Source organism: Theropithecus gelada, chromosome 10 (assembly GCF_003255815.1).
Source record: "Theropithecus gelada isolate Dixy chromosome 10, Tgel_1.0, whole genome shotgun sequence".
In the NCBI taxonomy this organism is placed as follows: domain Eukaryota; kingdom Metazoa; phylum Chordata; class Mammalia; order Primates; family Cercopithecidae; genus Theropithecus; species Theropithecus gelada.
The window spans coordinates 74,866,754-74,894,578 of NC_037678.1; the positions used below are offsets into that span (position 1 = coordinate 74,866,754).

Consider the following 27,825-nt stretch of genomic DNA (forward strand, 5'->3'; position numbering starts at 1 on the left):
GGCGTGAACCCAGGAGGCGGAGCTTGCAGTGAGCTGAGATCCAGCCACTGCACTCCAGCCTGGGTGACAGAGCGAGACTCCGTCTCGAAGAAAAAAGAATGTCTCCCCAATCCATCACCAGACTCCTTTTCACCTCCATCTCTACAACTGGGAGACCCACCATCCTCTCTCTCCTGGGCCACACAGTAGCCTTGAAATTGGCCTCCTGCTTTTGCCCCTTGCCCACCTCCCGCTTCTCATCTCTTAAGATTTTCTGTTTGCTGTGTTTCAGGCACGCTGATTTTCTTCATGTTGCTTGGACATGTCAGCCTCTTTCTCCCTTAAGACCATGCTGTTCCCTCCCTGGGCTTTTCACATGGCTTGTCTCTTGTCATTCTCATGTTGCCAAAGCTTACTGGGCTATCTCCCTACTGCTTTTTGTGCTGCCACATCACCTTCTTTTAATAATTCTTCACAGTATTCATCACCATCTGAGTTTACTTGTTTATGTATTTATTTAGTTGTTAACCTAGAGATGTTAGATAAGTGTGGGGTAGAGGACAGATCTAAACTGGAGAAATAGAATTAGGCATCAGCAAGATATAATGATGTTGATATTCCCAGAGCTTTCTGAGTGGAGTGTTGGACTGAAGCCAGGCTAGAGAGTGAAGGGGTGAGTGAGATAGAGGCACTGGAGAAAGCAAAGTTTTCTGCAAAGTTTTACCTTATTAGGAGGAGAAACGGTAGGGCAGGTATTTGGTAGAGGGAGAGTCGGGATTTGAGGCTTTTTGTTTTTATTTTTATTTTTTTAATTTTTTTTATTTTTGAAACGGAGTCTTGCTCTGTTGCCCAGACTGGAATGCAGTGGCGCGATCTCGGCTCACTGCAAGCTCCGCCTCCTGGGTTCACGCCATTCTCCTGCCTCAGCCTCCCGAGTAGCTGGGACTACAGGTAACCACCACCACGCCTGGCTAATTTTTTTGTCTTTTTTAGTGGAGACGGGATTTCCCTGTGTTAGCCAGGATGGTCTCGATCTCCTGACCTCGTGATCCGCCCACCTTGGCCTCCCATAGTGCTGGGATTACAGGCGTGAGCCATCGCGCCCGGCCTGTTTTTATTTTTGTAAAATATGTGATACTTAAGCAGATTTAAATGTGGATGCAAAAGTTCCAGATGAGAGGGAGATGTAAAATATTTGAGAAACAGAAAGAGAGGCAGATAGGTATAGAATTTTGGAAAATGGGAATTTTAGGGTTTTTTGTCTGATTGCTGAGCATAAGCAGGGAGGTGGGACTGGGTGATTTGAAATAGTCGTTGAGAGTAGCAGTTGTGGAGAGTGAGAGAGAATTGGTAGGATTGCTGGCAGAATCTAAGTGCCATTTGCAGTTGGAGAGCAGAGACCAATGCCGAAACCAATCTATCCAGTGGTGTGGTGTAGAGGTATGGCTTTCTCCAATACAGCTTAGGTTTTTTTTTTTTTTTTTTTACCTCCACCGCCCCCCGTCTTTTTTTTTTCCTGATTCAATCTTAGAGCAGATAACTGGTTTCCTGTAGAACAGAGCTTTTGCCAGCCAGTGTCATGAAAAATCAGAGGGGCTGGCAAATTTAGAGGATTGGCAGGCATGTTTATGAAATGACGTAGTGTGGAATCTGAAGTTGAATAAGGAAGTGCAGAAATGGTAAGGCTAATTGGTTGGTTCAGAGGCCATTAAAGAGTGGCCACTGAATGGACTGTAAGGCCCAGAATCATGGACCACATCAATTTTGTTTCCCATTGCATGTTTAGTAGTCTTGCACATGGAGAGTACTAAATAAATCTTTGACAAATGAAGGAGTACTGATGGGGCAGTTGTTAGACTGTGTTACATATTATTAATTTAAAAATCTGAATTTTTATATTCTCAAATGTCTGATAGTTACAATAATTTTATTATAAATTCCTTTTTTTTTATTCTTTTCAGGCCAAATAGAATAATGAGACTTCGTTTCAATCATTTTGCTACAGAGTGTAGTTGGGACCATTTATACGTTTATGATGGGGACTCAATTTATGCACCGCTAGTTGCTGCATTTAGGTAAGCTCAGTCATATAAGCGTTCTTTCATCATTGTTTGATTCTAAATTTAAACATATCTTCTGGATTGCATTCTTACTGGGTTCACCTTTATTATCACTTAACACATTTATTTTATGGAAAAAATACTAGTTCTTGAGTCCCAGCATCACTTGTGTGTTAGTGCTAACTTGGTTTCTGTAGCCCTGGGTAAGTTTCTAGGCATAGTACGTGACTTCTCTCTTCAGTTTCCTGATCTGTAAAATTGTGATAGTTCTATTAAGTTCACCTGCTCCTTGTGGTGGTGGTGAAGTTTATCGTTACAAAATATTTTGAGAGTAATATATTGAATGAAACTATTTCTGTGAAAAATTTAAATCAGGAATAACATCCATCACGTTCCTTGTGTAGTGCCCATTGCATAGGCCTTCAGGAGTTATTTGTTGAGTTCAGATATAACTGTGTGTGTATATGTATGTGCATCATGAGTGAGGGAAACTTTTTGGAACAGTACACATAAAATGAACAGTGGCTACCTGTGGAGAAATCAGGAACATACTTATTATATATATTTTTTTCAATAAGTACATTTACATTAGTAGTTAAACAGAAGCAATTTAACACCAAATATATGGAGTGTTCTGAATTGTTAGGGTGTTTTACTTTTGATTAGCAACAAGTAGCTGTGTTGTTTGTTATGTTTTTGGCCACATGGGAATTCAAAACTGTCTCTAATTTTCTTCCTTTTACTTGATAGAGGATTTTAAAATACAGTCATGTGTCACTTGACAACAGGAATACGTTTTGAGAAATGTGTTATTAGATGATTTCATCATTGTGTAAACATCATAGGGTGTATTTACACCAATAGATGGTATAGCCTACTGTACATCCTGCTGATATGGTACAGCCTATTGTACCTAGGCCACAAATCTGTACAGCATCTTACTGTACTGAATACTGTAGGTAATTGTAACCCAATAGTATTTGTATATTTAAACATATCTATACATGGAAAGGTACAGAAAAAATACAGTATTATAATCTTATACAACCTCTGTCATATATGTGGTCCATTGTTGACCAAGTGTCATTATGTGGTGTATGACTGTATATTTTTCTAAAATGCATATCCCCTTAGGAAACCACCTGCAACTGGCTTTCTAAATTTCTTTGTCTCAAACGTTTTATTTCCTTTACTTTAAAAAGAAATCAGTTCAACAAATATTTTTTGTGTTTCTCACGTGGGGCTTGTCTGGCTGATGTCCCGTGTGGGTGAGGGAGTTAACAGGAGGCAAACAGTACACAAGGACAGGAGATCAGGTGACTGTTGTGTCCTCGTGTTTTTCCACCCGCTTTGGCTTAGAAATCTCTCGGACGTATCTTTGAACTGAGAACCAAGGCCATTTTCTGGGTTTTAAAGGTTCATTTACAAGGCCAAAGAGCAGGGTGGATGGCTGTGCTGAACATTTAAAGTGGCATTGGCCAAGTGTTGGAGTGTGTATCTTTATGCCAGCATTTGAAATGTAACTTGTAGCAAGAAGCACCCCAAACTTTAACACAGGCCCAAAAACTAAGTGTGATGTTATCATAATAGTACTTGTTGGGGATTCACTTGTTACTGTGTTTGTTAATCAGAATTCATGGAGCTCTTGTTGTATGCCAGGCACTTTGAATCAGCTTATCAGGAGCCTTGTAGGAACATGAGCCAAGCAGGTGTACATCACTCTGTGGTTCACCTGGACGGTATATTTGATAAACAGTGGTAGCAGTGGTAGAGCAGAGACAGTGATTGAGAAAATTCTTCAAAAGAACATTATTCCTTTTAGAGTTGTTTTTTTTTTTTTTTAAAGAAAGTTATGCGCTGGTGGGGCAGTTGTTAGACTGTGTGATCTAGAGGAACCCTTCCCTTTCCCCCTTCCCTTTTCCCCTTTCCCCTTCTCCTTCCCACTTCCCCTTCCCCTTTTCCTTCCCTTCCCTTTCCCCTTCCTCTTCCCCTTCCCTTTTCCTTTTCTTTCTCCCCCAGGCTGGAGTGTAGAGGCAGGAACGTAGCTCACTGCAGCCTCAACCTCCTGGGCTCAAGAGATGCTCCCACCTCAGCCTCCCTAGTAGCTGGGACCACAAGAATGCAACACTATGCCCAGCTAATTTTTTTTTTTTTTTTTTTTGTGGAGATGGAGTCTCACAATGTTGCCCAGGCTGGTCTTGAACTCCTGGGCTCAAGCAGTCCTCCCGCCTTGGCCTTTCTAAAGTGTTGGGATTACAGGTGTGAGCCACTGCATCCAGCCGAAGATTGCTTTTGACATACCTGTTTCCAGGTGGCCCTGGTCTTGTCAGTACTTATTCCTTCAGCATTTCAAGGGATTCTGGTGTATATAACCAGTGAAAGCATGATGATGGTTAATCCTTCATTTACATCTCCAATCAAATGTCACCTCTTCCAAGAGGCCTTCCTTTCACCCTTTCTAAAGTAGCACCTTCTGTTCTTTCCCTCTGCTCTCCTTCCCTTCATAGCGTTTGTCTCTACCTGGCATTATGTATGTGGGGAGTATCTGGGCTTATTTGTTGTTTTTCTAATGTGAACTACATGAAGGCAGGGACATAGTCTTATTCACTGTTGTATTCCTGGTACCTAGAACAGTGTCTCACAGGTAGTAAATGCTTAGTAAATATTTGTTAGTTGAATACATAGTAGAAAATGCATCACTATTTTGTAACTCCTGGAGCACCAGAGTTTCAGAGTTCCTAGAGTTCTGTCTTCATATTAAAAATTGAAGGGCCAGGCGTGGTGGCTCACACCTGTAATCCCAGCACTTTGGGAGGCCAAGGTGGGCAGATTGCCTGAGGTCAGGAGTTCAAGACCAGTCTGGCCAACATGGTGAAACCCCATCTCTACTAAAAATACAAAAAAAGAAAAATCATCTGGGCTTGGTGGTGTATGCCTGTAATCCTAGCTACTCAGGAGACTGAGGCAGGGGAATTGCTTGAACCAGGGAGGTGGAGGTTGCGATGAGCCGAGATTGCGCCACTGTGCTCCAGTCTGGGCGACAGAGGGAGACTCTGTCTCAAGAAAAAAATATATATATATATTGAATAAAGGGCCAGGCACAGTGGCTCAGGCCTGTAACCGCAACACTTCGTGAGGCTGAGGCAGGAGGATTACTTGATCCCAGGAGTTCAAGACCAGCCTGGGCAACAGGGTGAGACCTCATCTGTACAAAAAATTTTAAAAATTAACCAGCCGTGGTGGTGTGTGCCTGTAGTCCCAGTCACTCAGGAGGCTGAGGTGGGAGGATTGCTTGAGCTCAGGAGGTCAAGACTGCAGTGAACTGTGATCGTGCCACTGTACTCTAGCTTGGGCAACAGAGTAAGACCTTGTCTCAAAACAAAACAAAGCAAAACAAATGAAATGAAAATCCTTTCCCTCTTCATTTTGATTCCTTGCTTATGGACTCTTCCAGTCATTTTTGTATGCATTTATATAGGTACATGTAAGTGTACACATGTACTAGGCCCATTGTTTTGCAGCTTGCTTCTCCCCTATGCCCTTATCAGAATGCCTGATGAGCTTCTTTTTAGTCCCGCAGACCTATGTAATATGCAGTGACTTATGCAGTCAGATTTCTGGGCATGAGCATTTAGATGGGTTCCAACCTGTTGCCATCTGAACAGTGCTGTGGTTAGGATTCTTGTATATTGGTCATTGTGTACATGAGCAAGTATTTTTTCTACAAAGAAATAGAATTGCTAGGTCAGAGTGAATGAGCATGAGGTTGTGTGTCTGGGACAGATTGTGTAGGGCTTGGCAAGGATCTCGGTTTTTACCAAATATGATGGTAGTGGTGGTGGTCGCGAATCAATAATGAGGCAAAAATCACGGACATATGAAGAAATGCAACAGCAGGTAGACATAAGAAAAACGATTAACCTCAGGAGTAAAAAGAACTCAGAACAACAATTTAAATATTGCTTTTTACTTATTAAATTAGCAAAATTAAAATAGAACCTAGTAGTCCTTGCTGTTGGCAGAGTGAAGTGGCAGAGTGAAGTGGGAATACAGAACAATTCATTCTGTATTGATATGATTTCAAGTTACATATCTCTTCTGGAAAGCAAGTTGGTATTATGGCTCTAGAGTCTTAAAGGCATCATTTAGACCTTTTTACTCAGTAAGTGTTTTTTTGTTTGTTTGTTTGTTTGTTTTATACCAGTCACACAACAAACATTTAGAATCTATTATGTGCTGGGTTGTGAGTGAGGTCCTAAGGACAACCTAGGGAGATTTTAATGATATAGAAAATGCATATGTTTTATTTGTAAAATAGAATATACAATGTAAATAACATCAATTAGGCTAAGAAAATGCATTAGAATGCTAACAGTGTTGGAGTTATGGGTGTTTGTTTAGCTTCTTCATATTCTTATATAAATATTTTATATAAAATATCTTGGGCGCTGTGGCTCACGCCCGTAATCCCTACGTTTTGGGAGGCTGAGGTGGGTGGATCACCTGAGGTCAGGAGTTCGAGACCAGCCTGACCTACATGATGAAACGCTGTCTCTACTAAAAATATTAAAAAATTAGCTGGGCATGGTGGCGGGCATCTGTAATCCCAGCTACTCAGGAGACTGATGCAGGAGAATCACTTGAACCCTGGCACACAGAGGTTGCGCTGAGATTGCGCCACTGCACTGTAGCCCGGGCAACAAGAGCAAAACTCTGTCTCAAAACAAACAAACAAACAAACAAAAAGAACTCATGTCTTTCAGCAATATATGTGTAGTATTCATCACTCATAAAATTTGTTACTTTACGTGATTGTGGAAGTTTATTTTTTCAAAGAAGCACTATAAAAAGTTTTATAAGAAAAAGAATAGGGTCATTGATTTCAAATCTCATTAGAAATACAACTCAGAATAAAGGAAGCCTAGCAAAAGATTCAGATCTGTTCCTCAAGGATCCAGAACTAGTAGGGTAGCACTATGTATTTATCACAGGAATTTGCCTCTCTTCCTGGATGTGGTTTTTAAATTATAAGGACGGATTTGTTTTAAATTTGTGTCTGCTACAATTTGACATGTCTGTGCTTGTGCTTCCCTCTATAAGAAGTGTGTTTTCATTTCAGTGGCCTCATTGTTCCTGAGAGAGATGGCAATGAGACTGTCCCTGAGGTTGTTGCCACATCAGGTTATGCCCTGCTGCATTTTTTTAGTGATGCTGCTTATAATTTGACTGGATTTAATATTACTTACAGGTAAGATTCTTAAGTCTAGTATTTGTGGTTTCATTCAGGAGACTATCTACTATGTTTTAACAACAATAATGGCTAACATAGATTGAGAGCTTACAGTGTGCCAGGCATAGCATCAGGCAGTTTACATGGATTTTCTCATTTTAAATTTTTCTATAAATTCATTGAGGTCTGGGCTCTGTTTTTCTACTCGTTTATAATTGAGGAAACTGACAGGAAAAGGTTAAGTAGATTGTCAAAGTAAGTGGTGGGAACACAATTTAAACCCAGGTGTTGCTGCTGTTGAACTTCTCCTAGAAGAGGGGGACTTTTCTGCTAATGGACAAAAACATTGGAATTTTACAAAGTACAGCTCAACAAATATTAGTAGTTGTCATGTACTCAATAGTAGGAGAAATCTATATCATTAAAGTACCTTGATAGCTCATTTATCCCCCTCTTTTAAATTCTGAATTACATTGTTTCAAAGCACTGTCAGTACAAGTATCTTATGTTATTATGGGATGCATTATAGTTGAATTCTTTCTTTTTTTTTTTTGAGACAGAGTCTAACTGTCATCCGTGTTGGAGTGCAGTGGCACGATCTCGGCTCACTGCAACCTCCACCTCCTGGGTTCAAGCAATTCTCCTGCCTCAGCCTCCTGAGTAACTGGGATTACAGGCACCCGCCACTATGCCCAGATAATTTTTTTGTGTATTTAGTAAAGACGGGGTTTCACCATGTTGGCCAGGCTGGTCTCGAACTCCTGACCGTGATTCTTCTGCCTCTGCCTCCCAAAGTGTTGAGATTATAGTTGTGAGCCACTGCGCCTGGCCATAGTTCAATTCTTACATTAAGTTAAAGTAGCCTGCCTTCTTGCTTCTGAAATGAGTAGATAAAATTACTAAGGAATTTTAAATATACCAATCTGGGCAGTAACCTTAAATTCTATTATATACAAATTTTCAGAGACTATACAGAGGAATATGTACCATGAGGATGGTGGTTTATTGTTGGCAGTTTGTTTTATTCTTTTCCTTTCCAAACTTGCAACCATGAACTCAGCAATTCTGTAAAGCTTATCATTATCAGGCTACTAAGAAGAATAGGATAATCCTCCCACCCTTGAGGAGCTGACAGTTCTGCAAAAATCTCCTCCCTCCTTGTAATTTCTTTGACTTTATGAGTTATTTATTCTTATCCTCTTATTATGAGAATCCAGCAGGGTTGATTTGATTTCATTACTTGTACCTCAGGCTCTAGCTATGCAGTGTTGAGCAAACCCATTTGGACTGAATCTTTAAGTACTGAAGTTATGCTTGTGAATGAACTGAGACAGTGAGATTCTTAAACCTGTGTGAGAGAAAGTTCTACTAAGTTAATCGAAGTGTTGTGTTCTGTTAATGTAATTTACCCTGCTATTTTCACAGTTTTGACATGTGTCCGAATAACTGCTCAGGCCGAGGAGAGTGTAAGATCAGTAATAACAGCAATACTGTTGAATGTGAATGTTCTGAAAACTGGAAAGGTGAAGCATGTGACATTCCTTACTGTACAGACAACTGTGGTTCTCCTCGTCGAGGCATCTGCAATTCAAGTGATGTCAGAGGATGCTCCTGCTTCTCAGGCTGGCAGGGTAGGAGCTTCTTTCATTTTTATTTTTTCTTCCATTTATAGAACATTCCCGGCTAAATAAATAGATTGACTTTATTCTTAGCACCTATATAGTTTATATTAATCAAATACCAGGTAGCATTTAAGCTTGAAACATCCCTCTATCCAGCTGCTTATGAATTTCCATTTCATAGATGTGTGGTCGTGGTCTCTAGAATTATGGAGGGTAGGCCGTTTTTTGTAACCTGTTTGTGAAAGTTGAAGAACTTGGACTCGGTCATAAAAGGATGTAGCAGAGAGCCAAGCTGGGAGATCGGACAAGAGCTGACAATAATGATATTTCCTCAGAAACACACTCTAAGTTCAGAGAAAACTGGAATCAGTTATATATTAGAATCTTAAAAGGAGTTAGCGAATAGTATTATCTACAGAAATAATTAAAGAAGCTTTAGGGAATTCTTTAAGGGGTGAGTGATAATAACTGTTATTAATTTGGTGATTTTCCTTGTAAACTTACCCCTTCCTCAGAACCTTTTTATTTTGAAAGGAAATATGCTTGTTTAAATTTAGTTTGTTGGGTTTGGCTGACATTGTAGAGTTAATAATTGAAGCATTTCAGTATCTACCATTGTGCAAATATTGCAGCAGAAGCCAAACCTCCCAAGAATGGAGCCTGTCTCTTCAGTTTGTTTAAGTTTCTTGATTTACCAGAAGATGGATAGTTTGTATGATTGCTCCCAGGTCTAGTTATCACACTTATTCGTCCATATCCACAAATTCTGCATCTGCAATTTCAAACAACCGTGTGTAGAAAATATTCAGAAAAAGGCCGGGCGCGGTGGCTCAAGCCTGTAATCCCAGCACTTTGGGAGGCCGAGACGGGCGGATCACGAGGTCAGGAGATCGAGACCATCCTGGCTAACACGGTGAAACCCCGTCTCTACTAAAAATACAAGAAAATTAGCCGGGCGAGGTGGTGGGCACCTGTAGTCCCAGCTACTTGGGAGGCTGAGGCAGGAGAATGGCGTGAACCCGGGGGGGCGGAGCTTGCAGTGAGCCGAGATCGCGCCACTGCACTCCAGCCTGGGGCACAGAGCAAGACTCCGTCTCAAAAAAAAAAAAAAAAAAAAAAAAAAGAAAATATTCAGAAAAAAACACAATGAAAGATAATATGGGCTGGGCATGGTGGCTCACGCCTATAATCCCAGCACTTTGGGAGGCCAAGGCAGGCAGCTCACCTGAGGTCAGGAGTTCGAGACCAGCTTGGCCAACATGGTGAAACCCTGTCTCTACTAAAAAATACAAAAATTTAGCTGGGCATGGTGGCAGGCACCTGTAATCCCAGCTACTCAGGAGGCTGAGGCAGGAAAATATCTTGAACCCTGGAGGCCGAGGTTGCAGTGGGCCGAGATCATACCACTGCACTCCAACATGGGTAACAGAGTGAGTGAGATTCCGTCTCAAAAAAAAAGATAATACAAATAAAAGATACACATATGAAAACCATTTACATAGCATTTACATTGTGTTAAGTATTATAAGTAATCTAGACGTGAGTTAGAGTATATGGCAGGATGTGTGTAGGTTATATGCAAGTGCTACACCACTAGTTTAAATTAGGGACTTTGAGCATCTGTGGATTTTGGTACCAAGGGGGTCCTGGAACCAATCCCCTGTGGATATTGAGGGATAACTATATATTTTATCCTTAAGATTTTTCATGTGAATTAATTATTTATTTATCTGGGCTTTCTCCTGAGAGTTGCTTAAGCAGGTATTTCATTACCAAAAAAACTCTAACCTGGATATAGTCAAGTCATCATTAGAAAGTATGTGATTTACCCTTGGTCAATGCCCTGAATAAATTAAAATAACAAATTAAAGGATTTGTCTGATATTTAAATGCTAAAGGAAAGACTATTATTTAAATATTTGTTACATTTAGATGATGAAAACTTGAAATGCAGTAAGTTTTAAAGCTGTATTTTGTGAAGCTAATTCATTATGTTTTTATTAGGTCCTGGATGTTCAGTTCCTGTACCAGCTAACCAGTCATTTTGGACTCGAGAGGAATATTCTAACTTAAAGCTCCCCAGAGCATCTCATAAAGCTGTGGTCAGTGGAAACATTATGTGGGTTGTTGGAGGATATATGTTCAACCACTCAGATTACAACATGGTTCTAGCGTAAGTTATTTTAAACATTTTTGCAAGAAGCTTAGTTTTTTATTTTGAAAATTTATAAAGCACAGATAAGCAAAAATAAATCACCAGTAATTCTACTACCTAAGGAAAATCCCTGTTAATATTTTGGTAGTAGTCTTTCAAATTGTTTTAACATATGTTGAGTTTTTAAAATTGAATGCTACAAAAAATTCATTGTCATGATACGCATTCATGTTTTTCAAATACTGTCTCTGATGTTTTGCTTTAAGTTTTGTAGTAAGTTCTATATAAGTAGGGGATTACTTTATCTTTTAATTTAATTAATAGTTCCAAGGTCAAATGGTTTGAATTTATAGTTTGCTAGTGGAAATTATACCATCGTCTAATACGTCCCAGGGTTCAAAGTCTATTTGCTGATCCCATGCTGCTCATTTTGAAGGGAGAATATGTGTTGTCATAGTGGAATTAGCTGTGGAGGTGGACTTGTAGAAAAAAATTTATAAATTTAATCTTGCTGATTTTATTACCTGGAACTTTTTTCTAGGCATTTTCTATTAATGAAGATTGTCCAAAAAACCAGCATCTGTTCATTAAGGGATTCTGGAAATATGGCAGTGGTGGCCTAGTTTCTGCATCCCCCCATAGTCGTTAAAACACATTGCACAACTAGTCTAGCAAAATCAAAGAAACACAAGCAAATTCTGTAATAAAACTTGGTCAGACTGGGCACAGTGGCTCATGCCTATAACCCCAGCACTTTCAGAGGCTGAGGTGGATGGATCACTTGAGATCAGGAGTTTGAGATCAGCCTGGCCAACATGATAAAACCCCATCCCTACTAAAAATACAAAAATTAGCCAGGCATGGTGGCGGGCACCTGTAGTCCCAGCTGCTCAGGAGGCTGAGGCAGGAGAATTGCTTGAACCTGGGAGACAGAGGTTGAAGATCAGATGGTTGTAGGTGTGAAGCCTTATTTCTGGACTCTATTCTGTTCCATTGGTCTGTGTATCTGTTTTTGTATTAGTGCCATGCTGTTATTGTTACTGTAGCCCAGTAGTATAGTTTGAAGTCTGGTAACCTGATACCTCCAGCTTTGTTCTTTTTGTGTAGGATTGAACTGGCCCAATCTCTGTTCCCATTGCTGCTGCCTTAGTTCAAGCCCTTTAATTTCTGCAATGGTCAGGTCAGGTTAGTAGTCTTCCTCCAGATTCTTTTCTTTCCCCATACATAGATTCAAACTATTTTCTTTGCCTGGAACACAAATGCTTTCCTGAATATGAATTTAAAGTCACATATTATTATAGTTTTTAGGTATACAGATTTTAGGTATTTTCATGGTTTTCATCAGAAGAACTGTTTGCCAGCAGTGGGAGTGGCACAGGTGGCACCCAGAGATCTCATAGGAGATTAGATCTCTACAGAGCTTTTCTTACACATCCCCCTTCCCTCTGGGGGAAAGACAGCTGTCAGTCTCTATTCTTTCTTGGCTGGACAACCCAGAGGAAGCCCCAGAGTTGTTCAGGCGCTCATGCTGTCTTTCCAGACTCTACCTCAGCAAGTCATTTGTGTGGGCACCTCCTAGACTGTGTCATTATCAATAACTGCAGCCCCTCTATAATCTCATTTCTAAATGTTCCACATTCTACCCCCCTTCTGTGGTGGACACTGTTGGTGCCTTGCCCAAATCTCTTTATTTTTGCCTGGCTGGTGCACACAGTTACCTGATGCTGTGCAATTTGGCTGTTGTCAGTTCATAGCTGACCCTTTCTCTGAAGAATTCTCTCAGCAGACTGGAGCTGTCTTACCCAGGAACACCTAGAATACTATGCTCTACCCCCAGGATAGCCCCTAGTACAGTGACCAACCAGTTTAACTGGAACTCTCCCAGTTTTAGCACTGAGTCTTGTGTCCTAAGAAACCCCTCAGTACTGGATGAAATGGGATGGTCACCCTGGCCCCCAGCTGCTGACTGGCTGGATGGAGGTACATGAGTCTGACCCTGCTTCTACATGGGAAAATTCATGTTCCAGGGCTCCCCTTGGGATCAGGTAAAAGCTATACTTCAGCTGAGACCACCTTTTTGCTTATCCTCTCCTTCTTCCTGCTGCCTTGCTTGTCTCACTTCCTGATGTTTGTCAAGAGAGCATTCCCTCAGTAAATCACTTCTACAGGAATCCCCATCTCCAGCTCTGCTTGCAGGGGATCTTACCTGAGACACTTTCCAATCTTTTCACATCTTTCTCTCTAATACCCTAATAGTCTTTGATCTCCACATGGGTCCATAGTTCATTGATTCTTTCTCTTTCCCTCTCCTATTCTCCTTCTTAACTCTAATATCTTTTCATTTTCAAATTCCTACCACCTTTTCTTCTGTTTTCATTCTCAGTTAATAGCCTTGCTTCCTGCTTCTCTTTTGAAACATAAAGGTCAGAAAACTATTTCCACAAACTCCTGCCACCACATTTCCCCTTCACCTACATCTGTGCCCCTTTATCGTCTTCTGTAGATCAGTGCTGTCTCATAGAAGTTTCAGGCATGATGCAAAGGTTCTGTATTACCCTGTCGTGTCACTGGCCACATGTAGTTATTTCACACCTGAAATATGGCTAGTGTGACTTAGGAGCTGAATTTTTTATTTTCCATTGTTTGTTCTCATCTTACTTGATCTGGCACCAACATTTGATGTAGTTAATCCTTCCCTCCTCTTTTAAACACTTTCTTTAGTTGACTTCCAGGATGCCACGTTCCCTTGATAATTTTTTTAATTCCATATTCCTTCTCAGCCTCTTTAGCTGGTTTCTCTTCAACTGACTGACTTCTGAATGATGTCAGGCCAGGGCTTAACCCTTGGTCCATTGCTGTCTGTTTATTCACTCTTTTGGTGACCTCATATAGTATCTTGGCCTTTTATACTTGGTGACTCCCAAATTTGTATTTGCAGCCTAGACTTTTTACCTGAGCCCCTATCTCCAACTCTTTAATTGATGTCTCAACCTTCTGTCTGTGTACTAGGCATCTTATGCTCAGCATGTCCCACACTTATCTTTTTCTCAAGGCTGCTCTTCCCCCAGATGTCCCTATCTCAGTTAATGGCCACTCCATCCTTCTGTTTACTTAAGGCAGAAATCTTGGGTCATCTGCGCCGTCTTGTTTCTTCACACCCCATATTAGTATATTTATTAGTTATCTCTCGCTACATAACAAATTACCACAAACTTAGCAGCTTAAAACCATTTGCATTTATTATCACCATTTTGGTTGATTAGGAGTCCTCTGTAGTCAAGGTGTCAGCTGGTCTGCATTCTCATCTAGAGGCCTGAGTGAGGAAGAATTCATTTCCAAGCTCGCTCAGGTTGCTGGCAGAGTCAATTTCCTTGTGGTTATAAAACTGAGGGTCCCAGCTTTCTGCTGGCTATTGACTTGAGGCTGTCCTCAATTTACGGAGGCTGCCTTCAGCTCCTAGAGCTTACCTGAGTTCCTAGAGGCCACCTAGTTTCTTGTCAGCTGGACTTCACCAGTATAGCTGCTTACTTCATCAGGCTGCAAGGAGAGTCTCTAGACTGAGTCTGCTAGCAGGATGGATGTCACAGAAATGATATCCTATCATCTTTGCCATATTCTGTTGGTTAAAAGCAAGTCATAGATCCTGTTTGCCTTCTAGGGGAGGGGATTATACATGGGTATGAATACCAGGAGGTGGAGATCATGAGGACTACCCCAGTGTCTGTCTGACACGATAGGTCAAATCTTGTTAGCTCTACCTTTAGAATCTATCCCAAATCTGATCACCTCTAGTGCTGCCACCATGAGAAGAGAAGGTGAAATTAAAGGCATGAAAGTGATTATGCCTTCTGCTGTTATACTAGATGTTATGAAATGCGCATATTTGCCATTACGTGATTTTACCCTAACATCCTCCTTCTCTCTTGACGCAAGAAATCTGGGAGTCTTTAGATATTTCCGTATGTTCTCCTCCTCATACCATAATTTCATATTAAGTGCCCTCAACTCTGTCACCAAATACATGTCATATTTATTCTTTTATCTTTATGTACAGCCTGTTATTATCTCTTAGTCTTCAGCAGTAGATTTCTATCAAATCTGTTCATTTCCATTTATTCCTATTAATCAAATTGCTAAACATGAACTGGGGTGCCATTTAACAACGTAAATAGTATCATTTACTACCTTCTTAAAACCCATCAGTGTCTTACCTTTGGACTTAATGGCCCTGCATGATGTGACCACTGTTTACCTTCCCAGACTCAGTCTTTTCCTATCCTGCCATCATTCACAGCACTTCTGCTCCACCAGCCTACTTTCTTACCCGAAACGTACAGTGTACATCATTACCTTAAGAGCCTGTGCGTTTGCCATTCCCTTGGTCTAGACTGTTCCTGCTATTGCGCCTCAGGGCTGGTGTCTTCTCACCCTTTAGATCTCAGTGTGGTTATCCCACAGAGAGATCATCTCTGACCATCCAGTTCAGACATTTCTCCCTTTTGTTCTTTTTTATAGTCCTCATTTTCTTTATGGCATTGTTCGTGATTTTTAGTTATGTCAGTGCACGCTGTTGTACTTGCTCATTGTCTGCCTTTGTGAAGTTCTTCAAGGTTAGGGACCTTGTTTACTCACTGCACTCAGAGCTTAGCTCATAGAAGGTACTCAGATAAGTATTTATCAAATAAACGGGAGAGTAAATGATTTATTTCCTTCACAAACATCTGTTCCTGGAAATATTAATATCATCTATTACTTTTTTTTGACTGACATACTTCATGAGCCACATTGTTTTTTGGATCATAAATTTTTTTTCCTGCTTGATCAAAACATGATTTTCTACAGCTTTATTGGTTTCATGTAAATATTAGCATAGTTCCAAATAATGAACTTTCATGAAAAGTTAATTTAGTGATTCATTTTAGAAGTAGTGTTTGTGGAACTTAGATAACAGATTTTTATTTATTTATTTTTTTTTGAGACGGAGTCTTGCTCTGAAGCCCAGGCTGGACGACAGATTGTGTGGCACAATCTCGGCTCACTGCAAGCTCTGCCTCCTGGGTTCACACCATTCTCCTGCCTCAGCCTCTTGAGTAGCTCGGACCGCAGGCACCTGTCACCACGCCTGGCTAATTTTTTGTATTTTTAGCAGAGTTGGTGTTTCGTCGTGTTAGCCAGGATGGTCTCAATCTCCTGACCTCGTGATCCGCCTGCCTCGGCCTCCCAAAGTGCTGGGATTACAGTCGTGAGCCACTGTGCCCGGCCAGATTACAGATTTTATAGTCATTTATACTCTTACATGAAAGTATTTTAGGAATTGCTGTTACTGTCCATTTTCCTCACAGTCCTGTTAATGCAAAACTTTTTAGTTGCATTAAAAAGCAGTTCCCATTTTGTTACCCAATGGTCCTCTTGTGAAATAAGTGGTCTTGGTCCCCTGGATTAAGATTGGCAGTTGAAACTTTATTACCAAATTTCTTTCTCTTGAGCAGAAGAGAGTTTTTTTTTTTTCTTAAGTTTAAAAAAATAATAATAAATCGATCAGCGGTCAACCAAATAAGCAAAATAACATCACCGAATCCAATAAATGTGAAAGCAGACTCATGGAACACCAAGTGTGACCTGACCTCTTACATACCCCACGGAAACCACACTGGGGGAGATTCTGATAATTCTCAGTGATAGCCCAAAATCTAGAAGGGAGCAAACTGAGTGAGCATTACTGTTTTTGACTGTAACTAAAGAGTAGGAGACATAGTTGCTGGGGAGCATCAGGTGAAAAGGGGAGAAATTGACCAAGTGGCTGATTCCCTACCCAGAACTCAGGGCTTCCATTATAATTAGAATATGACCTGAGCACTGTGGTAGATCACAAACAAAATTTCAGAGGAGAGGAGAGGAGAGTCTGGGTATTTTATTCTAACTGGCTGCACACCCTCTCATCTGAGCCCCAACATTTCCTTAGACTTCAGAAGAATAGATAGAACATAAAATACCAGCCCTCACACTAAAGCTATGGAAAGGATGGAAATTCGATAAACTTATCTTAGATACAGTGGGAACAGAATTAAGAAATCACCCACACTTTGCAAATAAAATGTCTGGAGAGCTATGTCTAACCTCAAACAAGATGAAAGAAGTGGCATCGTAGCTAGTGCAAATATTCTATGATGAAAAAATAAAGAGGAAGAAAGACTGCAGCCTGTAAAATCTAACAAGAACCCATCATGGAAGAAAAGCAGCTTCAAGGAGTAGAAGGAGATTCCTTCCAACTGCTTCGTGCTGCAGATCAACTTAATGAGAATTTGAATTCAGAAAAACAAGCTAGAAGACAAGAAGGTGATAGTAACAGAAGAATTGGGAGGTTGTAGGCCTAAAGAAATACGAATAAATTAGATATAGCAAAAATTAGAATGAAAATTTAATTACTGACAGATTGAGATAATTGTGTAATACATTGGAAAAAAAAAAACAGAAAAGCAAAAACACATGAAGGACAGAAGGTGATCAAATAGAACTATAATTGCTGTCACTGAAGAAAAGAACCTAGCACACGTAACAGATGGGTTGAAACAGCACAAGGCATTTCAGAAAAATTCTATAGTTTCTCAATGACAAAACCTGATTTGATCAAGTTATTGAACTTTTTGTGCTTGGAGTGTATCCAAGAAAAATAAAGTCATTGAACTTTTGGGATAAAGGACAAATTATTATTTGGGAAGCCTCAGGTAGTTTTGTGCCGTCTGCTGGCTGGGGTCATGTCTAGTCTTCACAGAGCCTTTGCCTTGGTCTTTAGGTGGCCCAATTGGGTTTCCAGTCTGTTATGGAGTTTGAAACCTGTACCCTGTGGTACATGATGGTCATTGGCTTGCCACCCATCCTAGAGGGGTCGAGGGAGGTGCTGTCACTCTATGGAAGACATCTTTTTCTGAATTCCTGAGTCTGTCTTTGTTATCTTGGATTCAGTTCCCAGAAGGAGCATTTATCTGGTACTTGGAATTTATGTTTTATTGCATCAGTATTATTGTTCTTGTCTTATTTTTTTTTCTCAGTGTTAAGAGATGATTAACATGTTGTTTAAGTGTCTTTTGGCAGTTCACCTTAGCCAGATTTTGGGGACCTGCCAGCACCTAAGTGTCTCTGACAAGCTCTTGGTCTGACTTGTTGACAGAAGAGGAACAAAATACATTAAGAGACAGATTGGGCACTCTCTGTGCCGTTTGACAGAAATGTGGAGACCTGTTTCTGTGCTTCCTCTGTTTCTTTCCTTTCTTTTAAACTTACAGAAATAAGCCTCTGGCTTGAACGTAAGGTCTATATGTGTAGTTGGAAGCTATATGAGTCCTCGGGAATCACCTTTCATAGTCAGAATTCCACAGAAGCTTTGCAGTGGTATGCAGTCCATTTTATAAAAACATATTCCTGGATGGATTTATTTCTATTTGAAGTAAAATACAATATCATGTCATAAAAAAATAGAGGTTGCGGGTAGGCAGAAAAGAAGAGAGAATGAGAATGATTCACACTTCTTCAGGCTTCCAGGCAGAAAAGCACACCATGAAAAAAGAGGGAAATAAGCTGACCACAGACTTCTCCATAGCAACATTTTCAATACCAGCAGTGTTCAAGGGAGCAACATCTGCAAGGTTCTGGAGGAAAAAAAGGATGGTCCAAGAATAGTATACCCAGCCAAGGTGTCATTCTGCTGTAAACCTGGAAGGTGGATATTCTCAAACAGGAGTGAATTCAGGGAAAGAGTACTATGAGCTCTACTTAAACAAAACAAAACAAAAACCCACTTGACAGTGAAATCCAGAGGAGAATTGAAGAGCTCAAGAAAGAGAGGTTGTGGTAAAGGGACTGTGAGGAGATTGATTCAGCTAAAATTCAGGACTAAGTAACTGTGGAATTACTTTTACTGATTGTAGTGCAAATGTTAAGGACCTGGACATTATAAAAATTTTATAATAAAAATTTGAAGAAGAAATGAGAGGAAATGTGAGTGCTAAGATTTTTCAACTTTTAAAGCAAGAAGTTAGTGAATTCTGTACAAAAATAAATTGCATATAACTTTAAATTCAACCTCTAAATAATTTTTCATGTATTTTTAAGTGTGTAATATTCCAAACATATGTAAAATAGTTGGTGCCAATTTATATGCAATTCATATTTAATAGTTGTCACCATTTGTTATATTTGCTTCAGATCGTGTATAAAATATTTAAGATAAAAAAAGGCTTAGAGAAAATTAACACCAATGGATTCACCACCAGGTTAGAAAATAAAACACTGCTAACACAGTTGAAGTCCCTTGCATGTCCCTCCAAAGTCCCAGAGATAACCTGTATCCTGATTTTGGTATCAGTTGTTCATACTTCCATACGTATGTTATACTTTACATATATGTTATACATTATATATATATGAAAGTATAGTATAATTAATAAATTTTCTGTTTTTAGTCTTTATAGAAACAATGTTTTGCAGTGTGCTATTTCAGCTTAACATTGTTTTGAGATTTATGTTGACATATGTTGCTGGAGTATATTTTTCATTCTGTATACTTATTCTTTATGTTATCTATCTGTGTATATTACCATTTATTTGTTGATTTTCAATGGATGGACATTTATTTGTATTCCTTTTTTGCTATTGTGACAAACTTTCTTATACCTTTGTGCATATATATGATAATGTTTTTCAAAATGTTTTAAGTACTTGGAATATCCAGGTAAACTTTTATAGAAAAGAAATATTTACTTAAGGTATAGCAATATCATTTGTTTCTTTCTGGTTTATTTTTTTCTATTTTATGAAAATAATTAAAATTAACACTTTATTAACATTATCCTCTTATATGCATAGAAAGATGTCTGGAATGATGTTTACTTAATATTAATGATATTTATTTCTAGATCATGGAATGTGGGAACTTTTTAAAAAACTTTTGGCTCTTTATTCTTTGTATTGGTTACATTCTTTATAATGAACATGTATGCTTTTTATAAAAATAGTAGAGTTTTTCTCAAAAGCAAAAACTCAAAAGTGAGTGCTTTAAGATATTGAATGTGATTATTCAATAATGCATGAATAAGTATAAATTGCATGGCAGGATTATAAATTGTTTTCTTTTTGGCATTTTTGTATTTTAAGGTCTTTATATTCATAGTACAGGTGAAATGCTATAATGGTATTCTGGCTTTTGAAAATGTATTTTTAGTCAATTATATAAAGAAAAGGAAAGATTAGTAATTTTCTTTTACTTATCATTCCTTTTTTGGTACCTATCTTCAGTTTCTCATGATTAAATAAAAGTTATTGTAATAAAATTTTGAGTCCCTTGAGTACAGTGCAACCTTTAAATGATTTAGACTGTTTATAGAAGAGGTTTTCAGGAAGTGCTAGAACCTTCCAGTAGGTTTCTGTTCCTTTCTTTTCCCAGGATATCATAGTCCAGCTCCTTTTCCCGAGTTATCACTTGTCCAGTGGGCCCAGGTGTCAGGTTTATTTGTGAAGGTGACAGGTGCCCCCCTATATCCATGGTAGATTTAGTGAGCATCTCCAAAGTGGATTATATCACAAATAAAATAGTATAAGATGTTCTGTCTTATTAGTTGGGTGAAAATATGATCTGTTTGTTTTGTAGGTATGACCTTGCTTCTAGGGAGTGGCTTCCACTAAACCGTTCTGTGAACAATGTGGTTGTTAGATATGGTCATTCTTTGGCATTATACAAGGTAAAGTATTTCCACTCTGTGCTAACCAAGAAACTAAGTTTTCCTCAGTTACTTCATGTATTACATAGTTGAAAAGCTACCTCAGTTTTGGTTTTTAATTGGAGACAACTTTTTGTTTGGGGGCATTATAAAATTGCCTAAGTTATAAGTAGAAATTAAAATGGAAACTTTTTTAACTCAAGAGATTCTAATGGTTTCAAACTGTAATGCGGTATTATAATTATGGCACTAAATGGTTAAAGATGTAGATTAAAAAGTGTAAATTAGCTTTTATTCTCATAAGCAAGTTAGCCAAGAATAGCTACATTGTAATGTGGCTGAATAAACTTTTCATTTCCTCATTTTTGTAGATAGATGGTAGAATGAGGCAACTTTATTTTTCCAAGTCCTTTTAGACTGTAAAAGATTCATGTGAGGAAGTCCAAGAAAACTGGTGAAGTATTAGAGATGTAAAATATGATTAGTTTTATTTCCCTTTTTCCTTTTTTTATCCTTTTCCTAGTAATTCACTGAAAGGTGCCTTTACTAACCCTTAAAATTTTTTTAATTTATTTTTTATTGAGGTAAAATATACATATATAATGGTACCATCTTTACCATTTTTAAGTGTACAGTTTGGTGGTAATAAATACATTTACATTCTTTTTTTCCTTCTTCATTCTCCCCCGCCAGCCTGCCAGCCTCTGGTAACCACCAATCTATTCTCCATCTTCATGAGATCCACTTTTTTAGCTCCCACATATGATTAATAATGTGATATTTGTCTCTCTGTGCTTGGCTTATTTTACTTAACATAATGACCTCCAGTTCAATCCATGTTGCTACAAAATGACTGGATGTCATTCTTTTTAACGGCTGAATAATGCTCCATTGTGTATATATACACCACATTTTCTTTATCTAATTATCCATTGATAGACACTTACATTGATTCCATGTTTTGGCTATTATGAATTGCGCTACAGTTAACATAGGAGTGCAGATATCTCTTAGGTATGTTCATTTCCATTCTTTTGGATATATACCCAATATTGAAATTGTTGGATCATAGGGTAGTTCTATTTTTAGTTTCTTTACTAACCTTTTTTAAGCTGAAAGTAATATTGAGCTTTTGTTCTTCTCTGTTCTCAGATTTAATCTTTTCAGTGTTTTTTAAAATTTTGTTTGCATTTTTTTCCTAGGATAAAATTTACATGTATGGAGGAAAAATTGATTCAACTGGGAATGTGACCAATGAGTTGAGAGTTTTTCACATTCATAATGAGTCATGGGTATTGTTGACTCCTAAGGCAAAGGAGCAGTATGCAGTGGTTGGGCACTCCTCACACATTGTTACGCTGAAGAATGGCCGAGTGGTCATGCTGGTCATCTTTGGTCACTGCCCTCTCTATGGATATATAAGTAATGTGCAGGAATATGATTTGGGTAGGTATATTTTTTCTAGTAGATGCCTTTTGAACATCAGATTCAAAACCTCTAAGCTTATTATTTTGACTGTTTAGAAAGGTTCAACCTCATATTGATTCAGTACTTTATCTTGAAACATAGTTAACACTGGGCCCGGACGTGGTAACTCATGCCTGTAATCCCAGCACTTTGGGAGGCTGAGGTGGGCGGATCACCTAAGGTCAGGAGTTCAAGACCAGCCTGGCACCAACATGGTGAAACCCCGTCTGTACTAAAAATACAAAATTTAGCCCAGCATGGTGGCGGGCACCTATAATCCCAGCTACTCAGGAGGATGAGGCAGGAGAATCGCTTGAACCCGGGAAGTGGAGGTTGCAGTGAGCCAAGATTGCACCACTGCACTCCAGCCTTAGGGAGAGAGTGAGCCTCTGTCTCAAAACAAACAAACAAACAAACAAAAACCAATATAGTTAACATTGATGTATTACCAGTGAAATACAGATTATTGATACTCCTATGTAGTATGTGTTTTTTACTGTCAGTTTGGTAAGGAGCCAAAGATGACCCAAAGTACTCTGGGTATTTAAAATAAATAAAAAGAAAATGGTTCAAAACAACAAATATTGAAGAAAAAAAGTATTTGCCTAGCCTTTTAGAGATTGGTTTAGCGGAGTATGATTTACCCTTAATATAAAATATTTCCTTTGGTTAAATTTCATTGTATCTGTTGTTGTGCAGTAGGAATACCAGGTATAATTAACATTTTGTGAAAAGTAGGCCTATAAAATATATCTGTATATTGGTCACCAAAGGTTATAGGGAATTAAATGTTCATTTGAGTGGAATCTGATCTTTTTATTTTATGTATTGAGACAAGACCTCACTCTCTCACACAGGCTGGAGTGCAGTGGCACAATCATAGCTCACTGCAGCCTTGATGCCCTGTCCTCAAGTGATCCTCCCACCTTAGCCTCCCTAGTAGCTGGGACTACAGGTGCGTGCCACCACTCCTGGCTAATTTTTTAATTTTAGTAGAGATGGGATCTTACTATGTTGCCCAGGCTGGCCAACATAGCAGGCTTCAAGTGATCCTCCCACCTTAGCCTCCCAAAGTGCTGGGATTATACATGTGAGCCACTTCGCCTGGCCCTGAGTGTTTTAAATTTAGTTAATTCTTTTCTTACATGGCATATTAGAACATCAGAACATAGAACAGACTGGAATTAGGCCACATGGCTTTGTTACAAGTTTAGGTGACTTTCTTTAAAATATAAAGATAAAAAAGTATATGTATCAGGTCTCCTGAAATCCCTTCTCATGCCCTAAGCGCTTTGGACATTTTCAGTAGTAGAGAGGAGGAGCCTGCCATGCTTGCCTTTAACTGTTTTTCCTTTCCAGATAAGAACACGTGGAGTATATTACACACCCAGGGTGCCCTTGTGCAAGGGGGTTACGGCCATAGCAGTGTTTATGACCACAGGACCAGGGCCCTGTATGTTCATGGTGGCTACAAGGCTTTCAGTGCCAATAAGTACCGGCTTGCAGATGATCTCTACCGATATCATGTGGATACCCAGATGTGGTGGGTACTTTTTCTTGAGCTTTCACTTTAAGGTGTAAATTCTGTAGAGGCAGTTGTTGAGAAAATATTGTGCTATCTTTTTGTTTTTATGCCTGGCAGTTAATTCTGTTCAGCATTGTATATAGAGAAATTGGGAAATAAACAGAGGGTAATAAAGTAGCTAGTATTTGTTTTGTTGCATTATTCTGTAATTCTGTAGTAGGTTGGTTAGAAAATGCTTAGGGTTTTTTTAAACAAATATAAAGCAAATTTGAGTTATGAAATAATGTAATTATAAAGCGATGGTGTCTCTTCTTTTTCCTCACCTACTTGATACCCTGCTATGGATACTGTTTTATATTCTGTCATAAAAATTATCATTTTGAGTAGCTGTGGAATACTCCATTTTGTGGGTATGCTGAGACTGTGCAGGTGAAAGTTTTGGTTTCCTTCTAGTTTTTATGTTATTAAGAAACCATTATGCATTAAGCTTCTGTCAATATTTCACATGATTTCTGCCCAGAAACTAGAATTATATAGCTACAGAGTATGAAGAGTTTAAGGTTCTTAATATTTGCCAAAATTCTTACAGGTCTTTAAAATTATATATATTTATTGTTGAAAAAGTTACTTATATGTAGGGAAAAATCTGGAAGGATTTGTACCTTTGAGTCTGAGGTTAATAAAGTGGTTGTGCTTGCATTAGCAGATACATAAATATTCTTTAAAAACTAACCTTGTATTTATTATTTCTAAATAAACTCAAAAGGACCATTCTTAAGGACAGCCGATTTTTCCGTTACTTGCACACAGCTGTGATAGTGAGTGGAACCATGCTAGTATTTGGAGGAAACACACACAATGACACATCTATGAGCCATGGTGCCAAATGCTTCTCTTCAGATTTCATGGCCTATGACATTGGTAAGTTTCCCAAAACCATTTTAGCTTCAGGCATCTTTTTGTCTATAAGCAACATTTAAAAGGAGACTGAAAATATTGCCAGTTAAAAATGGTCAGGCCTGGCTAACCCGGTGAAACCCCGTCTCTACTAAAAAATACAAAAAACTTGCCGGGCGAGGTGGCGGGCGCCTGTAGTCCCAGCTACTCGGGAGGCTGAGGCAGGAGAATGGCGTAAACTCGGGAGGCGGAGCTTGCAGTGAGCCGAGATGAGATCCGGCCACTGCACTCCAGCCTGGGCGACAAAGCGAGACTCCGTCTCAAAAAAAAAAAAAAAGGTCAGGCCATTTGAAAGAGGTCCAAATGGTATTTTTTATATTCCTTTGACTAATGTTACATATCTGATAAAAATTATTTCTACATTAAATTCTTTTTGAAATAACTCCTGTTAATTGCTTGAATGCTAATTTTTGAGGCTGAATTAAGGTGTCTAGTCTCTCCTTTGTAATGTTATGCCTACCTGGTAATGTTACATAGTTGCAACCACCAGCATTGTGTTAAAATTGGTTCACTTATTAGCTTTATCTCATTCCCTAGAAAACTGGTTTCTCACATGGTCTTGGTGTAGCAATATACTAGACCGGAAGAGGGCAGTATTTGTTCATGCAAAGCAAATGCGTACTGGATGATTTCTTTCATAAAAATCATCAGATGTTCATTTTAAACCATTATTTTTTTGCTTGTGGTAAAATACACATAAAATTTACCATCCTAACTATATTTAAATGTCTAGTTTAGTGATATTAAACACATTCATAATGTTATAAATCCATCACTGCCGTCCATCTTCAGAACTTTTCTTCATCTTGTAAGACTGAAGCTCTATACCCATTAAACAATAATGTCCCATTTCTTCCTCCCCACAATGCCTGGCAACCACTATTCTACAGTCTGTCTCTGTGATTTTGACTATTCCAAGTTAGACATTTGTTTTTAACAGACATTTGTGTGCCAGCCACTCAGTTTGTACATTGAGAAGATCAGATGAATAACTTAAAGCCCTTAGCCTCAAAGTGGAAGAGGTAGAGAAATGAACAGACAATAGAATTGCACTTCAGGGTATTTCTGGCTGAAAAGAATGTATGAGAGCACCTCTGAGTACCCTTTAAGTCATGGAGGGTAAGAGTGATGATAAACAGGGAACACTTTCTTGAAGAGGGGCCATCCCCTCTGGATCCTTGGGGACACTAGGTGTCAAGTAGGTGAAGTTAGGCAGCACTCGCCGGTCAGAGGAAACCCACTTTGCAGAGACACAGAGATAGAAAAGACCGGCACATATTTAGGGCTCAGAGAGTGAGACACTGAGTGTGAGGTTGGCATGGTATAGCAGCACCAGTTGGTATTAGATCCAGAAGAGATGTTGCTAGTATGGGTCACAACAGAGGAAAATTAATCAATCTAGGGCATCTAGGAAAGGACTATTAAAAATTAGATAACATTTAAATTTTTTGAAATTTCGTTTTCCACCTGTATTTTTCCATTTTATTTACTAAATTTGGGCAAATCAATATAGAAAAGAGTGGAAAATAGTTATGAAACCCATATGTTTTGCTGATACAAGCTTTGTAGAATGTAAAGTTTGCTTGCTTTAAAAAACATTCTTGGCCGGGCGTGGTGGCTCACGTCTGTAATCCCAGCACTTTGGGAGGCCAAGGTGGGCAGATCACGAGGTCGGGAGATTGAGACCATCCTGGCTAACACGGTGAAACCCCGTCTCTACTAAAAATACAAAAAATTTGCCAGGCATGGTGGCAGGCACCTGTAGTCCCAGCTATTTGGGAGGCTGAGGCAGGAGAATGGCGTGAACCTGGGAGGTGGAGCTTGCAGTGAGCCGAGATCACACAACTGCATTCCAGCCTGGGCAACAGAGCAAGACTCTGTCTAAAAAAATAAATAAATAAAAAATAAACAACAACAACATTCTAGTGGATCAAACTGATAGGCAATCGGGTGAGTGATCCATATGTCATGGGTTTTGGGTGCGTTTGCTAGTCAGAATTGCGGTGTGATCCCGCCTTTCTTCCATGCCTCGTTGCTCTGCTGCTGCTGCATTTTAACCCAGAAATGATGTAACTGAGAAAATTGAGAGGCATGTTTTATGAGGTTCTCTTTGTTGTAGTATTCTTCCCAAAGAAAATGTCAGGTCCTATTGATTAGAAATGGTAGTCCCTTTTAAAATATATTTTTCTTTCTCCTAGCCTGTGACCGCTGGTCAGTGCTTCCCAGACCTGATCTCCACCATGATGTCAACAGATTTGGCCATTCAGCAGTCTTACACAACAGGTACTTGGAGAAGTATTGCTCCTTTTCTTTTGTGTTTAAAATGAAAATAAAGGGCAGGGCACAGTGGCTCACGCCTGTAATTCCAACACTTTGGGAGGCCGAGGCGAGTAGGAATACGAGATCAGGAGATCGAGACCGTCCTGGCCAACATGGTTAAACCCCATCTTTACTAAAAATACAAAAATTAGCTGGGCTTGGTAGTACGTGTCTGTAATCCCCCCCACTTGGGAGGCTGAGGCAGGAGATCACTTGAACCAGGAATCCTGAGGCAGAAGAATCGCTTGAACCAGGGAGTCAGAGGTTCCAGTGAGACGAGATCACACCACAGCACTCTAGCCTGGCAACAGGGCAAGACTACATCTCAAAAAAAAAAAAAGAAAAGAGAAAATGAAGTAAAGTGGAATTGGACTTAACATATTATTCACAAGATTCCCTCATCCCAGTAGTTTTTTTACAGGATTATGTGGGTATAAATATTCTGATTGATGTTTAAAATATTTGATGTGGAGGTGAATTACGTTGAATGCCATGTTTGTTGATCTGGTTTTGTTAGCACGCAAGAGCACGCTTTTTGGTGTGGTCTGAGTGCCTGGGCAACAAAAGTTACGTGCATGTCCTTGTCTTATGTCCTTTGTTATCATTTGTGGTACTCAAGTTTCTAATAGTTGTATCTGAATTGTAAGGAGTTTGGAAAAGGGGAGAGAGGGCACTTCAGATGGGGGATAAGATAGGAGAACAGAGGTGGGGAGATTGTGAAGCTTAATATAGATCAAGTCTGTAAGCTCTGGATAATCAGAAGTCTGCAGTTCATTGCATTGTATTGCTCAAAAATGC

General features: G+C 39.2%; 1 protein-coding gene across 2 annotated transcripts in view; it reads left to right on the forward strand.

Moving 5' to 3' along the window:
• Positions 1-27,825, forward strand: part of ATRN (attractin) — a 180,028-nt gene that overhangs the window by 58,392 nt on the left and 93,811 nt on the right. For both annotated transcript variants that reach the window (XM_025399043.1, XM_025399044.1), the window contains exons 3-11: positions 1,941-2,054; positions 7,159-7,287; positions 8,695-8,900; positions 10,896-11,064; positions 20,690-20,780; positions 21,962-22,205; positions 23,586-23,769; positions 24,518-24,672; positions 26,907-26,991. In XM_025399043.1, coding sequence (XP_025254828.1) covers positions 1,941-2,054; positions 7,159-7,287; positions 8,695-8,900; positions 10,896-11,064; positions 20,690-20,780; positions 21,962-22,205; positions 23,586-23,769; positions 24,518-24,672; positions 26,907-26,991 — 1,377 coding nt within the window. The remainder of the gene's footprint in view (positions 1-1,940; positions 2,055-7,158; positions 7,288-8,694; positions 8,901-10,895; positions 11,065-20,689; positions 20,781-21,961; positions 22,206-23,585; positions 23,770-24,517; positions 24,673-26,906; positions 26,992-27,825) is intronic.